Here is a 26,274-nt window from a genome sequence, read left to right as displayed (position 1 = left end):
ACCAACCCTCTACTTCTGCTTTTAGATCCAAAGACAGTATGAAAAGCTATCTGATTTTTAGTACAAAGTATGCAAAATTACTCTACCCCCTCTTGATGATGTTGACTGAAATAAATTAATAAAAAATACTTTGGCTTTTGGATTGGGAAGACTGGAAACTACTAAAGAATTTATGGCTTTGTCTTGTTGATAGTTTTACTAGCATGAAAAAGTTGTGACTGAGCAAAAATAAAGTAAAAAAGGAATACGTAAAAAACACTGCCCAAATGCTTGCCCTTTGTGGGGGATATAGTGGGTGTCTGCAGACTTCACCCAGCATTCACGTTTATCACTTATACAATGGGGCAGCTTTGTTTTTACACTAGAACAGATGTTTATGGGAATGTCGTGCTTCCCATAATGTTTATTCGCCTTTCACCATGACTTCCAAGCTCTTTCTACATAAAATAAGTAGCAAAAGCTAAGTCCGTACCAGTGTTTCTCTGCCTCTTCTACTTTTTTCTTAGATTTATTTTATGTTGAAAACTTCTAACAACGGGTAGGCAAGTATCAGTGTTACAAAAGTTACAGGGAAAACATAAAATAAGCAGGAAAATTAAAACATTTACTATGTCTGGAGGAGTCTACAAATCCTAGTCTGGATTCTTCAATTCTGTAGAAATATAATATACTATCTAGTCTGGTTCTTGAAATTTTATCAGAGATACAATTGGCTGTTCTATAAAGTTGTTCAAAACATTTATAAAAAAATACTATTCAGGTTTTCAATTATGAACCAAAGTTCCACTCACTTATTATCCTGACTTTTTTTTTTAATCTTTTTTTTTTCTTTTTATGTCAAACAGGTGTGTTTTATGAAGTTGTTCAGAGCTTCCCTCGAGTGGAGGAGAATGTGCAAGTGGGTTCACATGTAGGCAGCCACAGGTGGAGAAGGCACTCAGAAGCTCTCAAATCAGTCGACACCAACAGAGCCAGCTTGGGTCAGGATTCCTCAGAGCCAGGGGGATTCACGGACCTGCTGCTTGAAGAGGGACAAGACAACACCACTCAGATTGAGGTAGAAATTTGTTCCAATCTATTTTTTAATTCGATTTGTTATCTTTGATTGAGTGTAAGTTAAAAAAAAAAAAAGACATTTACTTCAGTGGACTTCAAGCATGGACAGGGGAAGAAAGCTTTGTGGTCTTTGTACTTGTGACCCTGTCAGCATGTGAAAGCTGGTTTCTTTTCCTGTCCTGAGGCTGGAGTCTGTCCCTTTTGACTTTTCTAGATAGTCTCTTGAGGATATTTGTCTCTTTGCTGGAAAGCCATTATTGGAAGTCTCAGATTGTAGCAGTTCTTGCTGGAGAATTGGAAAAAGAAGTAGTATTAAAATCAAATGTAGTTCTTAGAACTTGCAGTAAATACTTCAACTGGTGAGATTTTGCCTGGTCTTTACGGAGACTGATATCTAGATATGAAGGGGAAAAGGTTCTAGAGAAAGAAGAAATTGGAAAAAAAAAAATCTGTATTTGTCGTTGAAACAATTTGCCCATACTACTTGATGATCTTGCAAAGAAGAATTACTTGGATCAAACCCATCTATATGAAGTCTTGAGACATTCTGTTTTATGGTTTCATTGAACCTCTGATTGCTTTTTTAAAAAAACCAAACTTTAATTGCCAGATTGCCTTCATACGGATGTAACATAAATCCAAATGAGCACCAGTTCTGTCTTTAAAGTTTCTCTCAGTTTTGGGTAGTGTAGGGAGAGAAGAAGTTGACCATAATGCTGTGTTGTGACTGATCGGTGCAAAATCTGTCTGCATGTGATAATTTTTGGGAATTCTGCTATTTTATTTTTGTGGTTCTACATAAGTACACTGACTGAATTGATTTTGTCTTTATACACAGATAGCAAGTGTTAATATATTTTTACTGATTTTTTTTCTTTTTAAAGTGTTAGGTTTGGGATTTCCTTATTTCCATCCTATTTTTCAGTAAAACAGAGTATGGAATAAGCTATGTTTAACATTTTCAGTCTTCATATTGTGCTTCCAAAGCAACAGTGTTGTTTATTTTTTAGTTCTGAGGAGCTCATTCTCAGACAAACGAAACAGCTTTCAGGTTTTGGGTTGTTATCTTACACAATAACAAAAGCAAAGCAATATATAACCCATCTGTAGAGACAATGATGTCCCTACAGCATGAGTCAAAAACCAGTAATGCTTTCTGAGAGGTGTGGTTTGTGTTTTGTTGTTCTTTTAAGCTTTCCAGTTTGCACACTGCTAATTATGTTTCCTGTTGCATAAACATGGAAGTTGCTCATTGGTGAATTATGTTTTTGAAGTGCATATTGTTTTTAGAATTATTTGGTTTTGCCTCTTATAATTCCCTTCAGGCCATAATGTAGCAATTCACTGAGACAAGACCCAGATATATCCTGCTTCTAATTATTTTAACAGTTAAAATGGCAGCTATCTCAGGTTTGTGTGGCATGGATTACCTGTAGATCCTGAAGCAGTGTCTCTGTTCAGTTGGGTTCCGAGCTCTTATGAAGGAGAATGGGTCAGAGCTCCGCCTCTGATGCTCATGTATGGCAGCATTCAGGAAAACGAATGCTTGCAAATGGGCATACATAGAATGGTATTTTTCCAGAGTCATCTTTTCGTTATAGTTTCTTAACCTTAGAAGTACATCACCCTTACTGAGTTTATTAAATTCAGATTTTGTGTTCTATCACAGCCCTTTTTCTAATGTCTTTCCGGCACAATAAGGTAACTGAATTGTGGTTTTACACATTATTGGATTCCGTTGTAAATCCCTACTAGAACACACAGGCATTTAACATAAAACCTTGATGCTTGGCTTTACAGAGGAGGTAAAGGGTGCAAGAGATATTCATAGTGGAAGAATCTATATGTCACAAAGTATTCTGAAGCTTTGGAGCTTATTGGTAGTGCTGGAGAGCATATTGATTTTTTTTAACCCCCCCTTTCTGTGTGTGTTGCAATTCTTAGCTCAGTGGTTTGAGTGCGTTGCTGGCAACAAGGACCAACACTGAGGTCGCGGGTTTGATTCCTGCTCGGTCCCCATGTGTTGCCTGGTCTAGCTGAGAGGTGACGTCCCTGCCCAAAACAGGGAGGTTAGACTAGATGATCTCTAAGGTCCCTTCCAGCCTATGCCATTCTATGATTCTATGATTCTGTGATTCTCTTTTCTTCGAGTTCAGTAGGGCTTTTATAAAGTGCCATCAGGGACTATCATGGTGTAAAACCAAAAAGGTTCCCAGGGATGGAGGTTGGTCCTATCTGCTTTATTTGCAAAAGGAAAGAAGGGACAGGAGGATAGCATGTAAGTCTCTGGGGCCATACTCTGTAAGAGGTTAAGGTTTCAGTCTCAATACATAATATAGCCACAGAGAGTGAGCAAGCTCTCAAGAAGGACAGGTGTAAAAAGGGCACAAATTTTACAGCCTTAGAGAAATCTTCAGAGCAGATAGCCTTGGGACAGATGAAGAAATAAGTTGTCAGCATTCAAAACCAGCAGGAAAAGTCAACCCCATAAAGAGAATATTCTGGTGACACAGTGCAACCCAGTGGGCTTCTTGGCTTCATGGCAAATGAAAGTATCAAAGAGCCTCCCTTTGATGATGGGAGTCTCCACAGCTAAGGCATATTTCTTCCCAGGGCTCAGAGAGCAAAACATTCAAGTCTTCTACTTGGGACAGCTTCCAGACTATCAGAAGCTGAAGTGTTTCCCACTAATCCAGAGGGGTTTTTTTGACTATGGACGCATCAGAATGACATCCCATATGCACAAACTAACTTGTGCTCAGGACTGGCCAGTGCAAAGGCAGCCTCCACGGTCCTGTGGGTTCTGGACTGAGGGAGAACATGTTGTGTGCTGTAGTTATAGGGACCTCAAAGGCAGGGGCATATGTGAGAAATAAGGTGGGCCATTAAAAGTTGAAATGCCATTCGTATCAACAATTCTTCTTCCCAGAGAATTTGTTTCTTAAATTTCTGGGATTTCACAATCTTATCATTTCAAGTATAGATTTCGTCTTTTTTTTTTTTCCCCTCCCCCTCCCATCTTTCTTGGGACATAGGGTTCAGGGTTGGTTTGTTTGAATAATCTACTCTTTTTCTTTACTGATTCAGAAGTGCCTTTTGCTAGAATAAATAGAGCCTAGGAAATGCAATGGGTAAGGTGAAATTTGCTGCTGCGAACACTATCCTTGAAAAAGCAATGAGCATGAAAATATGTCTTAATGAGTATGTCTAGTTTGTTGTGTTGTCCTTCAAGGAAGGAGAAAAATAAGACGAATATGCTACCTTTCTTCATAAAAGAAAAGTATGCTTTATGATGACTCTCTGTTACGAGTTAAATGAGTATTAGAGTATTAATATTGGAAAAATAAACTTAGATTCATGGTCGTGGTATGACTAACCCTTCTTTGAATCCCCAAAGCCCTGTAGCCATAAGAGTAATGTAAGCAGGTAGCAGAGGTTCTTGTTGCCTGTTGGTCCTTTACATATACTGGAAAAAGAACTGATCCCTGAAATAAATCTAGTATGGGTGTTGGATCCTCACTGTCTACCACCAAGACATCCACAAATGCATTCTTGTTTTGCCACAGTACTTGCTAATGTAGGCATGGCCACTGAGCACTGGAAATGGCTTAATAATACATTAATATATAATTGTGCATTCTCCTTCTGTATTTATAATTTTTGTCTCTATCACAGATCTGTAGAGCTGCAGGCTTTATAGAAGATTTCTAGGGAACTTACCTGGTCCTTTGCTTCACCATTCTCTGTCCCTGATCCTTGTGACTTCTTAACTCCCTGTGAACAGTACAATACTTGAAAAGTAAAATGGAGCAGTCTCTAACATATAGCTTGCGTTGGCATTTGCAGAAAATTAGAAACTTTGCAAAATAACCTTGGAAAATGTGAATTACTTCAGAAACTGTTGTCATTGTCTGGAGATACTACAGCAAAACAATAGTCTTTCACAGACTTCAAATGTAAAAAATCCAGTAATTGAATAATAGATTAAATCAGTCAGGCTTGAGCTGAGTGCAGCCATACTAACAGTAAGGTTTTAACGTTTTGCAGCATGAAACATGTAAGAAAAACATATTTTTTCATATGAAGTCTGAGAACAGAATGAATGATTGCAACTGTATAACAGCAACAAATTTGGTTCCAAGCAAGAAACGACATGCTGAACATGCTAAGTCAAATCAAACTCGATTGTCTCTTACTTTCTCCATCTCTCTCAACATAGTATTTATGAGCAAAGTGTGGTTATTTCAGCGCAAAACAAATCTAATTGGTAGTGAAGTGATTTGTTTATTCCTGTGGATGCCACTGGTATCTCCTGCTGTGTATTTCTTTTAACTAAAATTGAGTTGTTGCTGACTGAAGACACCCTTCTTTTTCCTCTCCTTTCTTTAGTTTCTCCAGATGTTGTTTGAAATGTAAATTTTAGCAGTCCCTGTAGTTTAGACCTGAAAAGCATCTTGCCCCTATCAGAACAACACTGGTGGATTTCCCACTGGCAACAATCTTTGGCTGAATTTTGTATTTCTCCTAGAGTTTCTGCCCAGAAGAAGGCTTTTCACTTATCGGTCCCAGTCACTCATGGAAGTGAAGATGTCTGATTCTGGCTGGCAAAAATAGCAGAAGGGACTGAGTTTTAAAGCCCTCAGGATTTGAGAACAATTAATCTCAGCTACTGACAGCAGTGTCAGCATGCCCGCTGCTGTGTTCTTACTCCAAGCCTGAGCAAGGAGAAAAATAATAATAATAAAAGGGTAAGATTAAATTTCCCTCAGCTGGACAAATGATAAATGCTCTAATGCACTGTATTAAAAGTAGAACTTGCCCACGCATAATTGCAGCCTCAAAACTAAAAAGTCTTATAGTCATGTGGTGAGCTGTTGGTTTGGCTAAGGCTGCCTCTTTTGGTTTTGCGGTTTTTATTTTTTCCCGTTTCAATACTTTAATGCTGCTTGCATCTGAAGGATGCAGTAACATTGCTCTTCATTTCTAACATTGTGCTGTGAAACTATGGTCCCTCCAAGTTATTGAGAAGAATATTCTGCATCTAAGGAAAAAAAATCCTTATTATCATATAGTTTAATGAGTATTTTTGTTTTCTCATCCTAAGGTATGAGAAAGACACGCTTTACTTCTGAAATCTGTTTTCTGACTTGCCATCTCTTAGAGCCTTTAATTACCTATATAGAATTTCCTGCTTGCTTAGCTTTTGAATTTATTGTTCAAATATTTTGTTTAAATAGTTTCCTTTTTGATAATCCTCAGCAGTGCAGGAGTGAATCCCATGGACAACATTTTGATATACTCACTCAGTTTAATAAAATTGGGGATATTATTGATCTCTGCAGTAGGACAGAATTTTTTTTTAATTCAGATTTTAATTTTTTTTAATGTGGATTACAAAGTATAAAAGTAATGCATATTTGGTACAAAGGTTTAACCGGATAGGCTTTTAATTTTTATTTCAATTAAAGTATTAGACATGTAAGAGGGGAAAAGTGAAGCTTTGCAGAATAAAGATTTATTGCTGGACTTGGCTGTTTCTTTCAGGAGCAAAAGACTAGTACTTCTGTTTTGAAACCTGTATTTAGAAAAAGCCATGTACAAAAAAATCAAGAACAAACAACAAAGTGATAATCAGTTTTATCTTTGATACCCTTTTTCTAATGTTGTTTAATTTTGGGGACAGGTCATACAGTATATTATTGAGTTCAAATATTATCGACTCTCTGTCTAAAATAAGGGAAATGAAAAGATTTATTTTAAGATCATTTTAAGTTCTAAGTGAAGAATCCTATTTAACTGATTTAATTACATGGCTGCAAGTTATTTGATCTAGTTGCCAAAATCTTTGTGATAACAAAAGTTGCATTAATTTTTAATTTTCGGGAAGTATGTTGGTTTGGGGTTTTTTTGTTCAAAATTAATAAGTACATCATGTGATTTTTTTTTTATTGTTATTTATTTTGGTGTAGATAAAGGATTCATTCAAGAGAGGGAGGGAAAATATGGGCTCCTCCTGTAGGTTTCCAATGTTTTTCTCAATCTTTGATTAACCTTTGGTAATCTAGTATAGCCATGGCATTTCCAGGGCTAAAATTTGCTGTGAATAAAAAAAATCCATTTTTACAGTTGAAGGTATATTATATTGGGTTTTCTGCCATTTCAGACCTATTCTATTTAGAAACGTAATATCTATTTAAAGCACAGTTGTCTTGTTGCCTTTAAGCCAGTGTAACTTAAGTCCAGCAGTGTCTGTTTGGATGCTTGCTGTTCATGGCTCTGTTTCCGTGATGTTCTAGACGACGAAGCAAATGTCCTGTATGATTCCTCTCTGCTGCATGTCATTACATTGCGCAAGCTCTGAGGCTCGTTGACACCGAGTGTTGTCAATGCCAAAATTTACAAAATTAAACAAAATAATGGATTAGAAATTTGTCAAGGATTATTAAACATAAAGGGATTTTCTGAAGAGCAGATCACTGGAGACTAGGAAAAATGGCTGTTCTTCTGCTCTTATTGGTATCCATTCACTAAATTAAATGTTCTATTATTATTTCCTTGGTTAGAAGCTTGAAAGTTACAAGTGAAGCTTAGGATGTACTGGGGGAAGTCTTGTCTTATACTGGAGTTGAGCTGAAACAACTGTGGATATGTCTCTTGCTTTTCTACCTAGCAGAATATTTGAATGTCATGTTTTTATTGTACAAGAGCTAAAGTTTGCTGCTAAAAAAAATACAGGATGTGAAGGCTGAGATGTGTAGGATTTTCCTGCAGTGTTTCTAAAGAACTTCTACTACAGCCCTTTCCAAAAAGGCCATTATTGCTGTTTTAAAATGTTTTTATTCAAACTTTATAAGAGTTTAGTTTAGAAAATTACCTTGTTACTTTGGAGATTATGATAGACATGAAAATGTCATTTAATTTCAGGGGGAAAAAAAAACCACAAGTCTCTTTCAAACTGAGTCCTTTTTTTCCTTAATTCTTCATATGATGGTAGGGAACATATTTGAACTTCCTCAAAAATCAAGCTGCCTCAGACGATATCCTTTGTCAAATTATAATGTCTGTAAATTATTGCTAAATCCAGTATTTAAGTGACTGTTTTTAATAGCTATAAAGAAGAGTCAGAAAGTGAATTGACCTGGAAGCAGCATAGATCACTCATGAAACATGCTAGTCCTCTTCTCTTGCTAAATCACACCGAACAGTATGTCACCTGCAACTACAATTAGAACCTGGGACAATCCTTAATGTATTTTTTCTGCTTGCCCAGCTGAGTTTTCCACAGGTGATGTCACACTTTCTAGCTGGCCAGCAGACTGATATGTCACTGTCTTGTTTTCTTTCAGACTTTCAGTTCTGAAATGATAACCTATATAAAAGCCTCATGTAAATTTTTGTACTGATTTTTTTTAATTGCTTACTTAAATCAAGGCCATCTTGATACTTTCCCTGGGTCTTGCTACAGCCCTCGGCTGGACTGAATTCACTGCCAGCTCTGCAAGAAGTGTTGTAGCAATGAGCCTGTCACCATTTCCATTATTTTGATGGTGATGGTTCTGCTAATAATTCAGGTGTAGCTGAAAAAGGTGAAGATGGAGGTGAGATTCATTCTCTATTACCTTTAAATCTGTGTGGAGATGGGGAAGGGAAGAAATTAAAAGCATATTTCCCCATTCCTAAGTAAGGGAATTCACAGTTCTTAGTGGTAATCCCGAGTTCATTTCCATGTGCTTAGCTATGTTGGCATGCAAGGCATTTAATTTAATATTCTGAAAATAATGAATTTCTGTAGCAGGAAGGGAGACAGGGGATTCAGAATTTAATAGAATCTGCTTTTGAATTTTCTTGATTATAATAATTTACATTTCCATATCCCTCTTCATCTCCAAGTTCCTAAAGTGTTTTATAATTATTCCAGAATCACTGAACTCAAGAAAAGAGCTCTAAGCAGTATCAACAGCAGACCTTGTACTTTCTTTGCGAATTAATTATTTCAGTCATACATGCTTGTCGTGGTTTAACTGTACCCCAGCCAAAACCAGGACAACATCTCGGCTCTTGTTTGCAGAAGTTTGCCGAAAATAGATTCAGCTACTGAAAGCAGAACGTTGTTCGGTGTGGCTGTGAAGGCTGGGGAGGTCTCTCCTTTCCACCCACTTCCTTTCTGACACTCCTGGTCGTGTTCAGCTGGAGTGTCCTCACCTGGGAGAACTGTGTCGATTTGGTCAGGCAAAAAGCAGAGCATGATGTTCCTTTCAACTCATGCAAAACAAACAGCCTTAGCTAATTTCGTGGCATGCAGCAAATTGTGCATAGCTGGTTGGAGCAGAGAGTGAGGGTGAATACATTAGCGAGTTGTTAGTGCAGAGGAATTTGGGTAGGTAAGTAAAATGTTGTTACACAAAGCCCTGTAATGCCAGCTTGGATAACACCAATCCTTAGGGAATAGGTTTTCAGAGCTGTAGGAATTCTGCTGACGTTGATGGATTACTCTGTGCCACTCTGAAAATCTTTCATGTTTTTGTAATATGGGAGAGTCAATTATCTGTTATCCCAAAACAGCAGAAACTTGGCATGTAAGCATTGTTTCAGATTTGGTCAGATACCTCCTTTGACTGTGTGTAAATTTAGTAGTTATAACTTGAGAGCTTTCAGCTTTTATCAAGAAGTCAGTAGCATGTCTTCCTTGTGATTGCACGAGTTATACAGACTTTTCAAAGAGAATAACAAATGGAGTCAAAGCTCAAAATTAATATAAAAAGGAGAATTAGAGTTAAGAAAGTTCCATTTTTAAAATGTCAATTTTTTCCTTCCAAAAATGTCAGCTAAATGCTGTCTACTGCTGAATAAAATGCTGATGAAACACTTTTAATGAACAGAAATTAGTAACTCATGAAAGTAACAGGGTTTTTTTTTTGTTTTCTTCATTCTCTTAACATTGGAATCCATTCATGTGCAACATGCCTAGCTTTTCACAGACTATCAGTAATAAAAGAGTGTATTTACTTCTAGAAGATAAAATCGGCAGTGGAGATTTTGGAGAGTCTGCAACGAATTGCAGTATCAATAACAAAGAGAAGAAAACCACACAGCGGCAAACTTTCACATATTCATCAGAATTTTTAGCAGCATAACACAAGTAGAGAGATTTGACAGGGTTATTGGAGGATCGCTTCATCCATTTGTATCAAGCTGTGTTACTTTTTGCAAGTTCCTATTAAAATATTTAAATAAAGGAAAGCATTGCTTAGAGTATTCTTTCTGTAGCCTTGGCAACAAAAGTAGGAAGGGGAGAAACTGCAGACAGAAATCCTATGCGTCTGATCTTATACAGGCAGAGCCATAAAATGTCATGAGTGATAAAATGCCATGGTCTCTCAGAAATATTCTCCTTTATCTCCAGTACTGACAGCAAAACAAGCAGCTTTCTCAGGTTCTTCCTGCTTCAGGCAAAGTGTGAATGCCTCTTTCCTGGTGTACAAGAAGAAAAGTGCTTTCCAGTGCTGGAATAGGCATAATCTGCCTCCGAAGTGCTTCTGCTGTGTTTAGCCATATCCAGGAGTGGGCCAACAGTGTGGCTTCCACGTGACAGCAGCCTGGTGGGTGCTCATTTAGGGGTTATAACTGACTTGTTGGCATATGATGATTCTATGATGATAGTGGTTTATAGCAAGATTGATGAGGATGTTAAGAACATTTTCCTTTCATAGTTATAAGCAAGTGTAGCAAATATCCCTATTTGTCTAGAAAACAAACCTCCAGTTCTTACAGGTGTTGAGTCACCATCCCTGGAGGTGTTTAAGAGGTGGGTAGATGTCATGTTGAAGGACATGGCTTAGTGGTGTTGATAAGGCTAGGACAAAGGCTGGACTCAATGATCTTGAAGGTCTCTTCGAACTGAAGCTGTTCTATGATTCTACAATTCTAAAAGCATTCACGTAAGGGCAGTACACATCTGTATACTGCTCTAATAATGTATATGAATTTATATCAAATTCTAGGGTACTCTGATTGCTGTCAAAGGCTGCAGTCTGTTCAGGTGGTTTTCTTTTTTTAGATGTAGTTAATATTGAAACTGAAGATGAAATTCAGCTCCTCAACCTGCATGCCTAAATGTAGGTACATGCAGAGCAGATGAGGTATGTGCAAGTTCTTGTATGTGATGCGTAGGTGGTGGAAATTTCAGGTGAAATTCAGTTGCCCAGCTCTAGGTTTCTGATGTAATTTTAGGTACTGTGGTTATACTGAATGGTCTGTTGCTCCTCTGGTAGAATAAGAATCTGCTCTAAGTTCTGGATCATAACTGCAAGTCTCAAATGGCCCTGGGTTCCTCCTGTGCTGAGGAAACTGCATCTCATCCATGGTCAGTACAGGCAGTGCAGACAAAGCAAGTATTCAGTTGCTCTGAAGTGGACCTAGAAGCTTGCTGAGCTGAGCTGGCAAAAGCTCATTAACAGCATTTCGTAGGTCTGTGATTTTGATAATGAGTGTTTAGAAACCAAGCTCTTGTGCAGACAGCCCCACTGAAGCGTCTAACCTGCAAACAAGATAGAACTCTGCTCAGCTACTTGTTCATTTATCCAAATCTGAAGTGAAAAAGCCAGGAGGTGTTAATTTATTTCATTACAGATATACTAATGACAAATTATATCAAGCAAAATAAAAATGGCTTGTTTATGGTCAGGGTCAAAATGTTGAGATTTCTGCTAAACTACACCCCCCTACACATCTTCCCTACCCCTGAAAAATCCAAACGGAACTCATGTCTTCATCTTTCACTGTTTTTAAGTGCTTCAGAGGGGATGTACATGTTTGCCACCACCTTTCTTTGCTTGAAATTGTGGCACCCTTAAGTCACAAGTAATTCTGTAGTGCCCTGGGTTTAGCTGAAAGCCAAAAAAGGAAGTGCAAGTTTATAGAACTTGTCTGCATTGAATCATTCTACTCTTAAACAGCAATGCAGATTTGTAAAGAATACACAAGAAAAAATAACATATTGAAAAGCAAATCACGTGTTAGCAGAATTTTGAAATATTTGAGAGTATTGGATCAACTGGACACTAAATTAACTTGAAGGCAGTAGCATGCTTCAGAGACAGCAGAGGAAGGATATTATTTAGCATCTTGATCTTGTCTGAGTAATTGCTCAGAGTATCCTCCTTCAAAAGAGCAAGAGTGCAGATCCTGCAGAAGGCTTGTTTGGAGCCCAGTGTTATGCAAAGGGAATGACTTGGAAGTGCTTGCCTAGCCAACATGTACCTCATCAGGCATCTTGATTAAATATGATGTCTTACAGTTGTGGTGCTTATGCTAGAGAGCTCTCAAGGGATGTATTTATTTTTTGAGATCAGATAAAGAAGCATTTCTGTGACAAGTCTTTAAGATATGTGGCTGGTGAGAACAGTCTGTTAAAATTGTACAGAGCATTCTTTTCAATACTCTTGTACAGAATATCCTGGCTGAACTCCTGTTACAGACATATATAGAAAAATACACTTGAACAAAGCAAAATGCCCACTTTTTCCAAAGCAAGGAGCAGTAAAAATTGGGCTACAGCTTAACCACTTTAATCATCGCTATTTTTCTCTAAGACATGAATGGTAATTTGGAAATTTTGCATATTGATTATGGATTTCAACCAGTCGTGTGTTTTTGTAAGTAAAGATTCAGTGTGTTGCTATGCAAGAGCTAAACTAGGCAGTGCTCTGGTTCAGTAGCCTACCAGTCTGTTGCAATCTCTTTAAACCAAATGTTCACCAGAGAAGCCATGGGGATGCAGTTTGCTCAGGCGGTGTGGTGAGCACACAGCTGAACTGAGCAGTGCAGTTTGGCAAGGACTAGTGCTGGGTGAGGGGGACACACCTTTAGATGCTTCAAGTTAGGCGTTATCCCTACAAGTAGAAAGTTACTGCGATAATAAACTCGTGCTCCATCCTGTATCAACTTAATATTGGGTTTATGTGATCTCTTACCTGATTGCCCTACGATTTCACCTGCAATGGATCCCTGAGACACAGTATTAGCTGTTCAGGAATTGCAGTGATTGTGGAGGCACCTTCATGCACTGCCCTACATAAGGCCCTGATTAACCAGAAAATATGCCCACTAATATTGACTTAATCCTCCCAGTCAGTAACACTTCACCCCGATTTTAGATTTGCTATTTTCCCTCCCCATGTGAAGCCTCAGGGCTGCTGGGTCTTGGTTGTTCTCATTTCTTGGTCTCTTTCGACAGAGAACACAGGAAGAGGAAAAGGAAGCAAGGATAACTTGCCCATCCTGGCTTCTGAATACGTACTGAAAAAAAAGAACTAGGTGATGGAGAGTTTAAAGTTGCTCCAATACCTGAATTAAATAATAAATAAATAAATAATACTAAACTGAACTTCTGTATCTTAAGGGGATAAAAGGGTTGCACAAGTGTGACCATAAATATATCAAAGTATACACACTCAAATACAGTGCTGGTTATATTCCACATGAGAAGTATTTTTTTAAACGACTGAAATGCTAAATCTTTAAAAGCTAATTTGACAAAAATGAAATTATTTATGGTATTATCTGGAGTCACTCAAGAATGTAGCTGGTAACAAATGTGGGGTCATAACCACTGATACTCTATAGTTTAGACCAGGCAGTTAATTTTTTATGTTTACAAACAATCATTTTTACTGTTTCGGTTTTATGAACAATTTAGTCATTTATACATGTCTAAAGATGAGAAAATAAACTCTATAACAAGTTTCATAATTACACCAAAAGCAAATTTCTGCTAGGTGTTTTCATGGTCATTTTACTGCAATGATTTCTATTCTTTCAGTAGAGAGGATGCTACAGAGCAGTTAATACAGGCTTATTTTGAGAATGTCATTTCCTAAACTAACTCCTGCTCCAGCAAATCAGGAACAAAAGTGCATAATAGATATTTCCTTACTGTAATTGGTTTTTGAATGACTTGGCGATTGGGCTTTTTTCCTCTCTTAAGTAAGGCATTGTGGAGACTTTTGCTCTTTTGAAGCTTGTCTCTTATGACAAGACAGTCCAAGGGGCTTTATAAGACTGCTGTAATGACCTCTAAATAGGCTGACAGTTTTATAGCGTTCCCCAAGAGGGAAGCTTCCTTTCAAAAGCAGCTGAATATCATGAAAAAGGCAGCGGCTTCACATTGACTTTTCACAAAGTCAGAAACACTAAACGGCTTTTTGGATTAATAACAGGTTTATGGCATCCTTCTCTGCCAGGCTGTCTGTCAGCACGTGTGAGTCTCCATTATAGGTGCTGTCAGGCGCTCAGGAGAGTGAAGTTTAGAAACCTGGGAGTTTTAAGTTGTAGATCTGTGTATGCAGAGGGGAGGACTGCAAGTTAAATGCTTTTGTTTCATCCCAGCTGATGGTATCATTTAGTGCTTACAGTATCATCCTCCAGATGTAAATCTCTGAGATACAAGGGAAAGCTTCTTACATACTGGCCCCAGTGAAAAACCTGAGTTTGGGGACTCCTGCACACACACAAGAGGCTTTCAGGACTCTGCAGTGTAATATCTTCTTGTAGAATATGGTGTGAGATGAAGTTCTTAATCCCATTGCACACAAAGGACTTCCTCTTTTAGTCAGGTTGGGTACCTCTCAATCGTTAGACATGCTAGCTGCTCAGAATGGATTTTCCTAAGGCTTCTGTAGTGAACAGTGATGCTTCCAGGCTGTCTTCAGGTTCTGCTGACTGCTGATGTGAAAAATTTATGCTATGCCTACATATATTTATATATTCTAAGTTCTTCCCACATCAGATACTTTTTTTTCCCAAAAAGGTACCATGAAACACCCCCCTAAAAGAACAGATTGTAGCTCTGTCATTGTGAAAGCAGTGAGGCATTTCTGTAAATTTTGTGTTTCCGTAGTAGAGACACATACAGAACAAATGCTTTTGTTAAGAAATTGAACAGCAGAGAGTTTATCCTTGATGCAAAGTGCTCATGAAATGAAATCAGTGCTAACAAGCATCAGAGCACCACTCGTAAAAATTGAGCTTCCTAAGTAGCAGCCAATATATGTTTATTTTTTTTCGGTGAGGCTTTCATGTGGTAGTTTGTGTGTAGCTTATCTACAGAAATTAGAGCTTTCGTGTTTTGAGAGGCCAGTACAAATTAAGCATTCCTCAGGGTTCTTTGCTTATCAGATTCTATGAAACTGTAAAATTGCATCATAACATTGCTATGTTATGATTATAATTGCAGTACTCGGTTAAAGTGCAGTTACGTGGCAACAACATGCAAAGTTGTCTCTTTCCCTCTTCCTCTGGCCTTAATGTTCCCATTAGGACTTCATCTCAGGATAGATGATCTTTTTGCACACGCTCTCATTTGCTGACGGCTGTTAGACTGGGGATATTCTCTATGTATCCTTGCCACCTGCCTCTGTCTCTGTCAGAGCCTGCCTACAGAAAAGGCAAATAAATGAGGAAATTGAACTGCAACGCCATACACACATGCTTCCTCTGCCCTGGTGACACCGAGTGTGACCGTGCATCTCTCTCACCCTTTCTCAGTGCCCAAACACGTGTTGGCTGGAAGAGGCTCTCCCTCAGATGCAGTCCTACACAAGTTGTCATTTCTGTTCTCCCCCTCATGGTGTTTTTAGCTAATACCTACTAATAATGTTCAGAAGCCTAAGAGCAATTTTCTAAGAAAAATCTGAAACAATTCAGAATTCAATTTTAGCTGTATTGTACTGCTGGGATAAGCAGAGAAACCCTAAGAGAGTAACAAGCATTATGTGAGATTGAGTAGGAGTGCCAGTAGTTTTGAGGAGGCTGGTTTTGTTCTATGTGTGCAGGGCTATCTTGTTGCTGGCTTATTTTAATAGGAAGAGGGTTCTTTTTCTTTTTTTTTTTTCCTTCTGCAAACTGAATTGCCAGAATTGCTTTTTTTTTCATTAGGGAAATACTTTTAATTGCTAGCTCGTCTCCTTCCTATAAATTTCTCAAGAACTATTTGATTATTATATTTGCTTTCTCCCTGAAAAGTAATCTATTTTCAAATATATAATTGCCTGTTTTCTCTTTCCAGTGTTTCCATTTTATTCTACAAATGCAGCTTTAAGAAAGCATAATTGTCTGATTAATTTTGCAGCCTACTCATCTATAAATGCTCATATTGTATTCAGAGTTAAAGATGGCTTTTTGAACTTAGTATTTGGTGATTAATTGGAAATTAATTTTTGGGGCAAATACTAGCAGCACTTTCAGTTAATTTAAAAAAATCTGTGATTTTAGCAATATTTCAGTTATTTATTATTGCATTTTATTAAAAATTGAATAGCAGACCTTGCTTTTACAGCGATAAAATTAGACATTGATAAAGTCTAGATCTATATCCTTTATGGCTTCAGAGTTAGTTCATTGTGGTGTCCTCTTAATAGAAGTCTGAAAATGTAATTTCAATAAATATTCTATTTAAAGGGACAACAGTTTTTAAATTAAGTGCAGTCTAATTGTCTTCTAGTGCAGCAGGCAATAATTCATGATACTTAATCACAGATATTTGATGATAAGGAGGCTTGGATGATTGATTGATTGATTTTTATTTCTTTTTCATTGGTCTTGTCACAGTCTCCCAGAACTGGGAGAAGGGAGACAAAATTTCAGCTACCAAAATGTAACTGCCATCTGGCTGGCTGATAGATAATGACTTGCTTTGTGAATGCCTTTCTTCTTTTCAGCTACGGAGAAATGAAGACTTGTTCTACAATGTACTATTGTGTGACAGCAGAGCTTATTCCTGGATGCCAGCTGCTTTTTCTCTGGCTGAAGTTTCTATGTTTTATTCAGTTACAGCCTTACAGAGATAGATAGATAGATAGATAGATAGATGTACATACGTATATACGTGACAAAACTTGTTGTTTAGTAATGTCTGTGGTTTGGATGCTGTTGGATACAGTATTTAAAAGCAAAATATTCATGGACTTGGGTTCAACAGAGGCTCTTAAACTAGATCATGTTTGATAATATACTCTCTCCTAAAGATTTCCAGTACTTTTCAATTTCCATTAAAGAAAAATGTGACAGGAAGGGAATTAAACCTGTAGAGTCCTATGATTGCATGTGTGATTGTATCTTCATTGAATCATGCTGTCTTGTATCCTTGGGAGGGAACCTGATTGTTTCATGTGTGTTTTGGTATTATTTTCATGTATATCTTTGACAAGAATGACAGGAATTTGAAAGCATTTCAGAGAGATAATGTAGTTGTAACTTTTAAATATCACACATAGTTACTTTATACTATCTTGATGGCAAAAGTTCACACATTTGAAGCCTTAATCTGTTAAGGAACAGCAGTTATTAAAGAAACAGGTGTGTGGTATTTGGACTGTACTTGGGAGTATCTATATATGTAACACATGGAATGGGTGTTCTGTCATTAAATTCGTCAAATTTAAAGAAGGCCTAGCCTTCAGTTTTGCTGAACTTTCATAAATAGTGCATGCATTCAGCTTTCCTGACAAAGTTCAGCTGTAGTTGAAAAAGTATGGGAATATATTGTGGGTGTCATCAGACACTATCCCTTGAACTGTAAAAAATATAAAGTTTTCTTTTATTGCCTACAGTAAGATGGCAACACAGCGTAGCTGTGGGACACTCAGAACTAGGGCAAAAAGTCTGTGGAAAAATCCTTGGCTTAAAAGCTGTACCTCTCGACAGAAGAGAGGTGCTTCTTACTTCATATGCAATATTTGGTCAGGACTGTACATTTAGAGAAGCAGTGGGAAATAATGCTCATATTCCCAAAATATCTGGAAAACAAAGGGAAAACAAATAAATAAATAAATTGAAGTAGTAATGGGTACGTTCTTTGCTTTTTCTGGATATTCTTTCATTCAGTAGTATGCTTCTATGGCATTAAAAGGTGCTGAAAAGCTTGTTTCTCTTCAAACTTGTATTTATATATAATTTTACCTTCCTGCAGAACTCAGCATCTGTGTCATATAAGTATTAAAATTACTTTCTTAGTTCAGTAGCTTACATTCAAATTCTGCATAATTTCTGAAGTGTTCTTCCCATCTTCTTAGGTGTATACTCCCTGTAGGGGATGGAATGTATTATGAAGCGAGTGCAATCAACCAAAGGCCATAAACAGGTCTGTGAGAATGAAAACTCATAGGTATTTATTGATACCAATAAAATGTTTTTCTACAGCTGGGAAATTTGTGGAAGACTCCAACAATTTCATTTCCGTGGTAACGTTTGTTAAAAACTGTGAAGACAGCAATGTGGAATGAAAGCGTGGATCCTTACCTTACTAAGACCTCCCAAGCTACCCAGGCCAATTGTGTAATAGTTACCTGTATCTTCGGGGGTTTTTTTGGTTTTTTAGTCATATTTTAAATTTACAGATAGGATTAAAAAGAATAGCATGTGAGAGTGAAATATTTCATAGTGCCTTCATAAAACAGACCTGCAGGAGTGTTACAAAGCTTTGGCAAAGAGAAAAAGCAATTCTGTTTTGCTTCTGTTATCCAAGTACAGATGAATTTATTTCCTTCCCGAAGTATCTAAGATAATTTAACTTGAGTTAACGGTAAAGGAGATACTTATTTTTTATTTTTGATTACACAAATTTTGTTAGTTGTTTATATGTGAGTAATTCGTCACACACTGACACAATTGTTGAGCTGAAGTGTACAATTTGTTTGATTTACAAGATGTGTGATGAGTCTGTTTTAAGCACGAATCAAGATTACATTTAAAGCGTTCTTACAGAGCAGTCAAGTAGGCTTAGTGTTAGAGCCTTCTAGTTGTGCAGGTAGTGCTTGAGTACTAGGAATTAACTGGAGTTGCTTTATTAGTTATGAGAAACTAGAAATGCAGAGTTTTAACTACAGTTTAAATATTACATGTTTATCTGAAACAAGATATTTTGGTAATTATTTCTTCTTCTTTGTCTCATAGAACTCTTTCCTTGAAACATTGTAATGCCTTAAGTGTATCTTTTTTAATTTCTGTGGAATTTCTGTCAGAATGATAAATTAGGGAAAATATATCTTTGTTGTCAAAACCTTTTAATTTACTGTACCTCCTTTGCATATATGACAGTATCAGCTGCTTCTGTTGACCATAAAATAAGAAAATAATTGGGTAAGGTAGCTGGCTTTTGTCATCTTCCTGACAGTTTTAATTATGTTTACTTGTGTGAATAACCTAGAGCTGCTGCAGTTATTAGAAGTTGCTTCAAGAATGTCACTGAGATTTACTGGGCAAATACAGCCTATATTTGTTAGGATTTTTTTGGATGATTTTATAAAGGGTATTCTACTAAATTATGTTTAGAAAAGTTAAAAAAATACAGGTTTAAGGTTTTAACTGTGAGTACTGCTCATCACTTTGTTAGAGCATTGCCATTGTAACAGGAACTTGGTGGCTGTCCTGCTTTCAGTTTGCCATGTACTGATGTGGTTACAGGAACTGTGTGATTGGGATTTGGGGATAGTGAACATTATAATCATAATATAGGGTGATTGCATGAGGTAATTTCATTGCCAAATTCTTGTGGTTAGGACCAGAGCTGTATTTACAACACATTTGCAATTTTTACATGTTTCTTCATTGTCAACTTGCAGTGTCATTTTTTTCTGCTGCTCCCAGGAGCAGCAGGACTCAATATTTCAAGGTTGACTTCTACATAAAACTAAGGTACATCTTCCGTTCTAACCTGTATTTGCTTTGGGTTTTCTCTCCTATTCAGGAGGATACAGATCATAATTATTATACTGCAAGGACGTATGGCCCATATGATTCGACTAGCCGGGATTTGTGGGTCAATATAGACCAAATGGAGAAAGACAAAGTAAAGATTCATGGGATCCTTTCCAATACCCATCGGCAAGCAGCAGTAAGTGCCTATACCTTTTTCTTTCTTGACTGATGTGGATATTTTTCACCAGTGATCAATACAGTAGTATTACTAAGTATTTTGACTACTGTCCACAGAGCTTTATGTTTGAATTTTATTTAACCTGTGAAAATCTGCACAGTGTTGCTATCAAATGACTCCAAGTTGCCTTTTTGCACCAGCTATAACAGTCCTTCAGAGCTACCTTACAGATATATTTAAAATTCACTTCTGTTCTTAAGAATTGCAAACTAGAAAACAATAAACTAGTTGTATTGCTGAAGTTCCAGAGAGTTTTATCATTGACTTTTTTAGCAAAAGAACTGGGTTCGGGATTAAGTTGCTGAAGTTTAAGTCTCCTGTGGAATGTGTCTGTGTTTACACCTCCATTTTGTAGGAGGTATCAAGATTATTTTTTCTTTTGGGACAAGCAATAAAACTCATGAGGATGTCATAGTAACAGAAGTGATAGATGTGATCACAGTTTCAGTGTATCAACAGATAAATATCACAGAGTGTAAATAACAATCTTGTTCAACTTACTGTAATCATGCTGCCTGGTAAAATGGGTACGAAAATAATGGGCTTATGTGCTTAGAAGCGGAATGCTGCGTGATTTACAGGTTGTATTCACAGATCTCACCTCTGGCTGGAAACTGCTTACATAGAAGAGACAGTATTAGCACAAGTTAAATACAGAAAATTACAGCTTAGAATTGTGGTTCATGAAGTTCTTGTTTCATCCGTTCCCCAGCTTAGCTCCAACAAAAAGTCCTTGGGTTTTGCCAGTTTAAATACAAAACCTAGTTGTTGCTTTATTTAAAAGATGTGTAGTTTTTAAAGATACAGGTGTATTTTAACAGTTTTACAGCTGCAAAAAAAGCCAAGTTTATTTCTTCTTTTCTCACACTTTGTTATCTCCCTGGCACTAGCCAGGTGACTGGCTCAGAGGAATGGAAGAGGCAGCAAGAAGAAATACTGCGGTATTTAGTTGACAATCCAAAAAGCGATGGGGTGATGTTAGTCACTGCATGTGACTTACAGAATCCAGTACATAACATGTATTCTTCATAACCAAAAAGACTGTGAGGAGCTGGGGATAATGCAAATACAAAAGGTGCAGGCAGGCACTTGTGTATCTTTGAGTTAATAAAACACTGTATCAGCTATTTTCTTCAGAATATTTTCTTCTAGTGGAAAAAAAAGCCTCAAGGGTACCTAAAACTGAGAACCTGTATTGCCTTCCTTGCTGCCTTCTGGGATCCTGGTGCTCTGTGTTGAGGGAGAGAATGGAAACATGCTTAGAAATATCTGTATAAGATAAAACACCTTTCCCTAATAAAAATAATTTATGAAGCTTAGGACCTAAACATTACTGAAATTCCTCTGAGAAATTTTAGACTGTTTAATGGTTAATGACGATGACACCCTTCCACGCCTTTCTTCTTTTGTTTCCAATTGGATCCCTGAGATTATACACCAAAAATGTCAGTTCCAAGGGAATATTTTGTTGAAATTATTGAACCAGGAGTTTAAAATAAAACAATACTTTTGATCTGTAGAGAACTATTCAGCATGGCAGAGGGGAGCTTGCCAGCTTCAACCATTTCTCCCCAAAACATATGGTTTAAGACCTTTCTGCAGAATGTCAGGTACCTGCTCTGTCTTTCTGCCAGCTCTAGCAGGGAGGGCTGTGGTCACACTTCAGAACACTGATATCCATCTCTTTTCATGCTTACTCGAATATCTTGGACCATGAGCTCAAGTGAAACAGTATGTAGAAATGGCTGCAGCCAAATACCGCTTTTTCAGAGATTTATGTCCCTCCTGAAGGATGAGAAAGTACTGGTGAGTCATCCTGTAAGGCTTTATATTTTATTTATATGTCTATAATTGATTTCTTGTACGTGTCCAAGCAAACAACACCCACATGTACTACACAGCAAAGTTTTTTTTAAAATAAATGTATTCTGTATAACTGTGTAACTGTAGAGTCATATATTTTGAACAGATCATGCATAATGAAGCAGCAGTCTCTTCCCTTCTCTTCCACAGAGATAAACTTTGCCATTGCTCTTTTTTAAAAGGGCATTTTGCACATATTTCTGTGACTTGATGACTTACATGCTGATAGTTTCTAAAGATTATTCTCCAATCTGACAGTAGAACAAGGAGTTAAATTGCTATATGCTAAGTATTAATGACTTTTTTCTAATAAGGTCAGGGACTCTTTGAAGGGTGAAAATTTTATACTGAATTTATATGTTTTCCTTCATTTAGAAGGAAACCCTGTGAGTTCTTAGAAGCTGCCAGTTGGTTTTGCTTCTGTAGGAAAAGTAATAAAGAGAGGATCCATGAGATAGTTTAGTTCTGTAAACAGCATAATCATTGTTTGGGAAAAGTAACACACAATATTAACAGAACTGTTAAAACCACTAGCACTACAGTGTTTATATCATAGAATCATAGAATGTCCTAAGCTGGAAGGGACCTTAGAGATCATTTTAATCCAGCCTCCCTGCCACCAGGGACGCCACCTCTCGACTAGATCAGACAACACATGGGGACCGAACCAATCACCAATGATGATTTTTTTTTTTTCAATATATAGGTATATATAACTGTATAATAAAATTTTAGATGTGTTACAGATGCTCAGTGTATTTAGATAAGATATACAGTACTCAAACACTGAACTAAATACAGGATCACCACTTACTTGGAAACTCAAGTCCCTTTCTTGTCAATCTGTTCTGTCATTTATGCATTGAGAAAACATTTTTTATTCCAGTGGGTTGAAAATTCTGGTATTCTTTCTGAAAATTGAGGTATGCTTTCTAGCAGCAAAAGTAAGAACATATTTATTTATAGTGACTGTTACTATATTGCATTTTAAAACATTCCTTAAATCTTGTTGGTTCTTTATTACAGTATTATGCTAAACGATTGTCTATATTAAACACTTCTACATTGTCAGAATTAAGGCATCACTTTTTTGATTGAAGTCAGTGGGAGACCTATATCTGGCTTCAGTGGGCATAAGATCCAGTCTTCAAACATCTTTATACTAATGTTTATATTATAGCAATTTAGAAGATGGTTAAGGGAGTACAGTTTTCTTTTGAAGCAGTTTAATGGTTATTGTGCTATTCTGAAAGCTAAAGCTAATAAGTAAAATGCAAAACAGTATAAAGGAAAGTATAAAGGTTTGGTCAGAAAATTGTTTTTAAGCGTTCTTGGAAATTATGTTTGCTAGACCAAGGACATAATTTAAATGGAGCTCATACATAAACATAGCATACACCTCAGCAGTGAAAAGTTCAGAACATGATAAAAACCCATTTGTTTAAGTTAATTTACGAGCTGTCTTTTGAATATGCTGTTTTGATTAGAAATGTTCAGTTATATATCCATATTTATGTATATACAGAAAAGGTCTTTAGAACCTACTCAGTTCAATTAACACAATGCAGATGAATTTTGCATTCTAATTAAAAACAAACAAAAAAGTGCTAATAAATCCTGTCAAAATTTTGTCTTCTACTTAAGTGGAAGGCAAATCTAATTTAAAGTTACTGTAAATTTTCAGCTGTTAATTTCATGCTAAATAATTCTTTAAACATTTCTGGTGAATGCAAATTTAATTGTTCCGGAGAGAAAAAGTACTCAGATATGATCTGGAAATTACAAACCCAGGGTAGAAATAATGGTAGATAAGATCCTTCCCTCCCCCCCCTTTTTTTTTTTTTTGTTTTTCCAAATGTATGGCCTGTTGCACCTTTCCTAAGTGGAGACATGAATGGTTAGGGTTGAGGAACAGTCACCAACAACCCATCTTCACAGCAGGTTTTAGCATAGTGACTCCTCCTGAACAGTGGGCTGAATATTCATCTCCTGTCAGGGCTTTGGGCCATTCTGGAAGTGCTGTGGTTTTTAAAGGATATTACATTTAGACAGTGAAAAGACCTTACCGGCATTTCAGCACTCCCTTCTGTCATGACTACTGACTTGTTTGGAGTTTATCCAGGTAGCACACCACGTCGTAATTATGGGTGGCCACGATAATCAGGGAGGACTGAGAAAGGAGTGGAATAGTTGGGAGAGAGCTATAGCTGAGGAGGAAGAGAGTATGAATTTGAATTGAACTGCATGGTGAGCTTAGATGAAGAGTCTGTTCTCCAAATTATAATTCTCTGCTGTGAATTCAGGTGGTAGAGAAAAGTCACCTGTAGAGGCTGATGGGGGAAAAAAAATTTCTTCCTTTTTTATTTTGCAATAAGTACTTTAACTAGATTTTTTTTTAAAAAAAGCTCTGTTGAATATTTCTTTATAAATCATAGAGATGTTTGGGAACTGTTATCATGTGGCTTTGTTGGAGGATCTCTCTCATCAGCTCTGCACCCAGGTACCAGCAGAATGTCAGAGGGAGCACTTGAATCTAAAGAAGCACGTGGCAGAGGAGCAAAACGCCCCCAGCGAAGGGAGTGTGCATCCTGTAAAACTGTGTTGCTAAGGCCTTAAATGTCGATGGCTCCTCTTAAGCAAGAAGTTGCAGCAACATTTTTTAATAAAACCTCTACAAACCTGTATTAACTTTATTCTTATAAGGGAGGTATAATGTCTACTGATCTGTTTTATTTTCTGAAGTCCTTCCTTGCAAAGATCCACTACTTTCAGGTGTTTTAAGTGCTACACAGAACTGTTTCCAGTTAGCTGCTGGCAATTCCAAATTTGGAATAGCAAGGCTCCAGTGAAAAATAAAAAGCAATGAAACAGATGTTTGAAGCAAAGGACTGTTCATTTTGTTTTCTCTTACCTTTCTGCACAATATCAATTTTACTTTCTGGTGTTGTTCCTTTCAGAGAGTAAATCTGTCCTTCGATTTTCCATTTTATGGCCATTTTCTACGTGAAATTACTGTGGCAACCGGGGGTAAGTGACTTTCTAACCATTTACTTTGAATAATATGGGAAGAGTTTCTTGCAGCTATTTAAAATTCTTTTTTTTTTCTCCCCTGCGTATATCAGGAGGTAAACCACAGCATTTACTTAGGAAATTTTGCTTTCCACAAAGAAAATTACAAAATATCGTTATGATTAAAAATGTCCAGCTGCTCCAGCTGAACTGTTATAAATTCCTCTCAGTGTAAGACTTCATGGCAGTAATCATTTTCTATTTAGGTATTTCCCTCAGAAATCTTTTGTGTATGTATGTGTATCTGGAGCAGTTGCACTTCTGGAGACAGTGCTGGAACCAAAACAAGGAGGGAAACTTGTGTTTTGCTTTCATGAGGGCAGAGGACTTACTACTGAAATTTAAGAAGTGCTGTTAGAAGTATGTGACTTGTCCCCTGTAAGGCAAGCCCATCACAGTGTGTTGCCTTAGTGTGGTGTGGTGTCTGCCACAGTACTGTGGGGTTCCCCTCCTCCTTCTGTGGGGTAAGATGGGAGGTACGACAGAGCTCGAGCTCTTGGCCTTGTGTGTCTGGGCACCACTGATGGCCCATGGTTAGGTTTTTCCCTCCCATTGCTGCTGGCTGCTGCTTGGGCTGATCCGCACTAGGAACAGCCATCAACCCTTTCTGCTCCCCTTCTGCTTCACATCCTCGAAAGACAAAGTGGAGACCAGAGGAAAATGAAATTACATGGGATGCAACAAATGAGGAAAAGGAGGAAGAGGAATGATGGTCAAAAAATGAGAACAGGGAGGTGGAGAGAAGTGTCACAGCAAGCACGCACAGCATGCTCTGGTCCTCAGACATGTCCAGCAAGTTCACGTACGCTGGCTGATGGTGCTGTGTCCAGAGGTGTGACAGGACAAGTAGAGAGAAATAGGGATCACCTTCCCCAGGACCGATCCTACCCTATCCTTGGTCAGGGTTTCTCCTCATGCTGTGGGTTGCCTGCTGGCCAGTGTCAGAGATCCCACTGGAGCTCTGAAATGGGAGGGTATGACGAAAATAATAGAGAAGCATTGCAGCCAGCATCTTGGCAAAAAGTGGGAGCTGGAAGAGATTTCTGTCACGCTCTCTGTCAGGATTTCAGTTTTGCTGCCAAAACGTAAGAATGCAAGAGGTGGACAGGGGTGAATAAAGGCTGATATTAAACGGTTGATTTGCAGTCAGAATGATGAAAAGGATGCAGAATTATGGGGTGGCTTCATTACCAGAATTTTCTTAATCAGCAATGACATTTTGATGCTGATTTGGATCAGATGAGCCATGAACTACTGATTGGGACTTTTAGACTTGTCTAATTTCCATTCTGCTTGCTTTTAGTTTTATTTTGGTGTTTGATCGTTGATGCCCAGTTTGGTATTTTCTTATTAGA

The 26,274-nt window shown here is 37.5% G+C and overlaps 1 protein-coding gene across 1 annotated transcript; it reads left to right on the top strand.

Moving 5' to 3' along the window:
• Positions 1 to 845: 845 nt before the first annotated feature.
• On the top strand, positions 846 to 24,877 carry LOC104276790 (plexin domain-containing protein 2-like; the record flags this gene model as incomplete). Its single annotated transcript, XM_009873225.1, has 3 exons — positions 846 to 1,057; positions 19,799 to 19,945; positions 24,808 to 24,877. Coding segments are annotated over 3 exons (429 nt in total), but the record flags the coding sequence as incomplete, so codon positions are not given.
• Between the last annotated feature and the right edge of the window lie 1,397 nt (positions 24,878 to 26,274).

Source organism: Apaloderma vittatum, unplaced genomic scaffold (assembly GCF_000703405.1).
Source record: "Apaloderma vittatum isolate BGI_N311 unplaced genomic scaffold, ASM70340v1 scaffold4720, whole genome shotgun sequence".
In the NCBI taxonomy this organism is placed as follows: domain Eukaryota; kingdom Metazoa; phylum Chordata; class Aves; order Trogoniformes; family Trogonidae; genus Apaloderma; species Apaloderma vittatum.
This window is presented reverse-complemented; position numbering and strand designations above follow the sequence as displayed.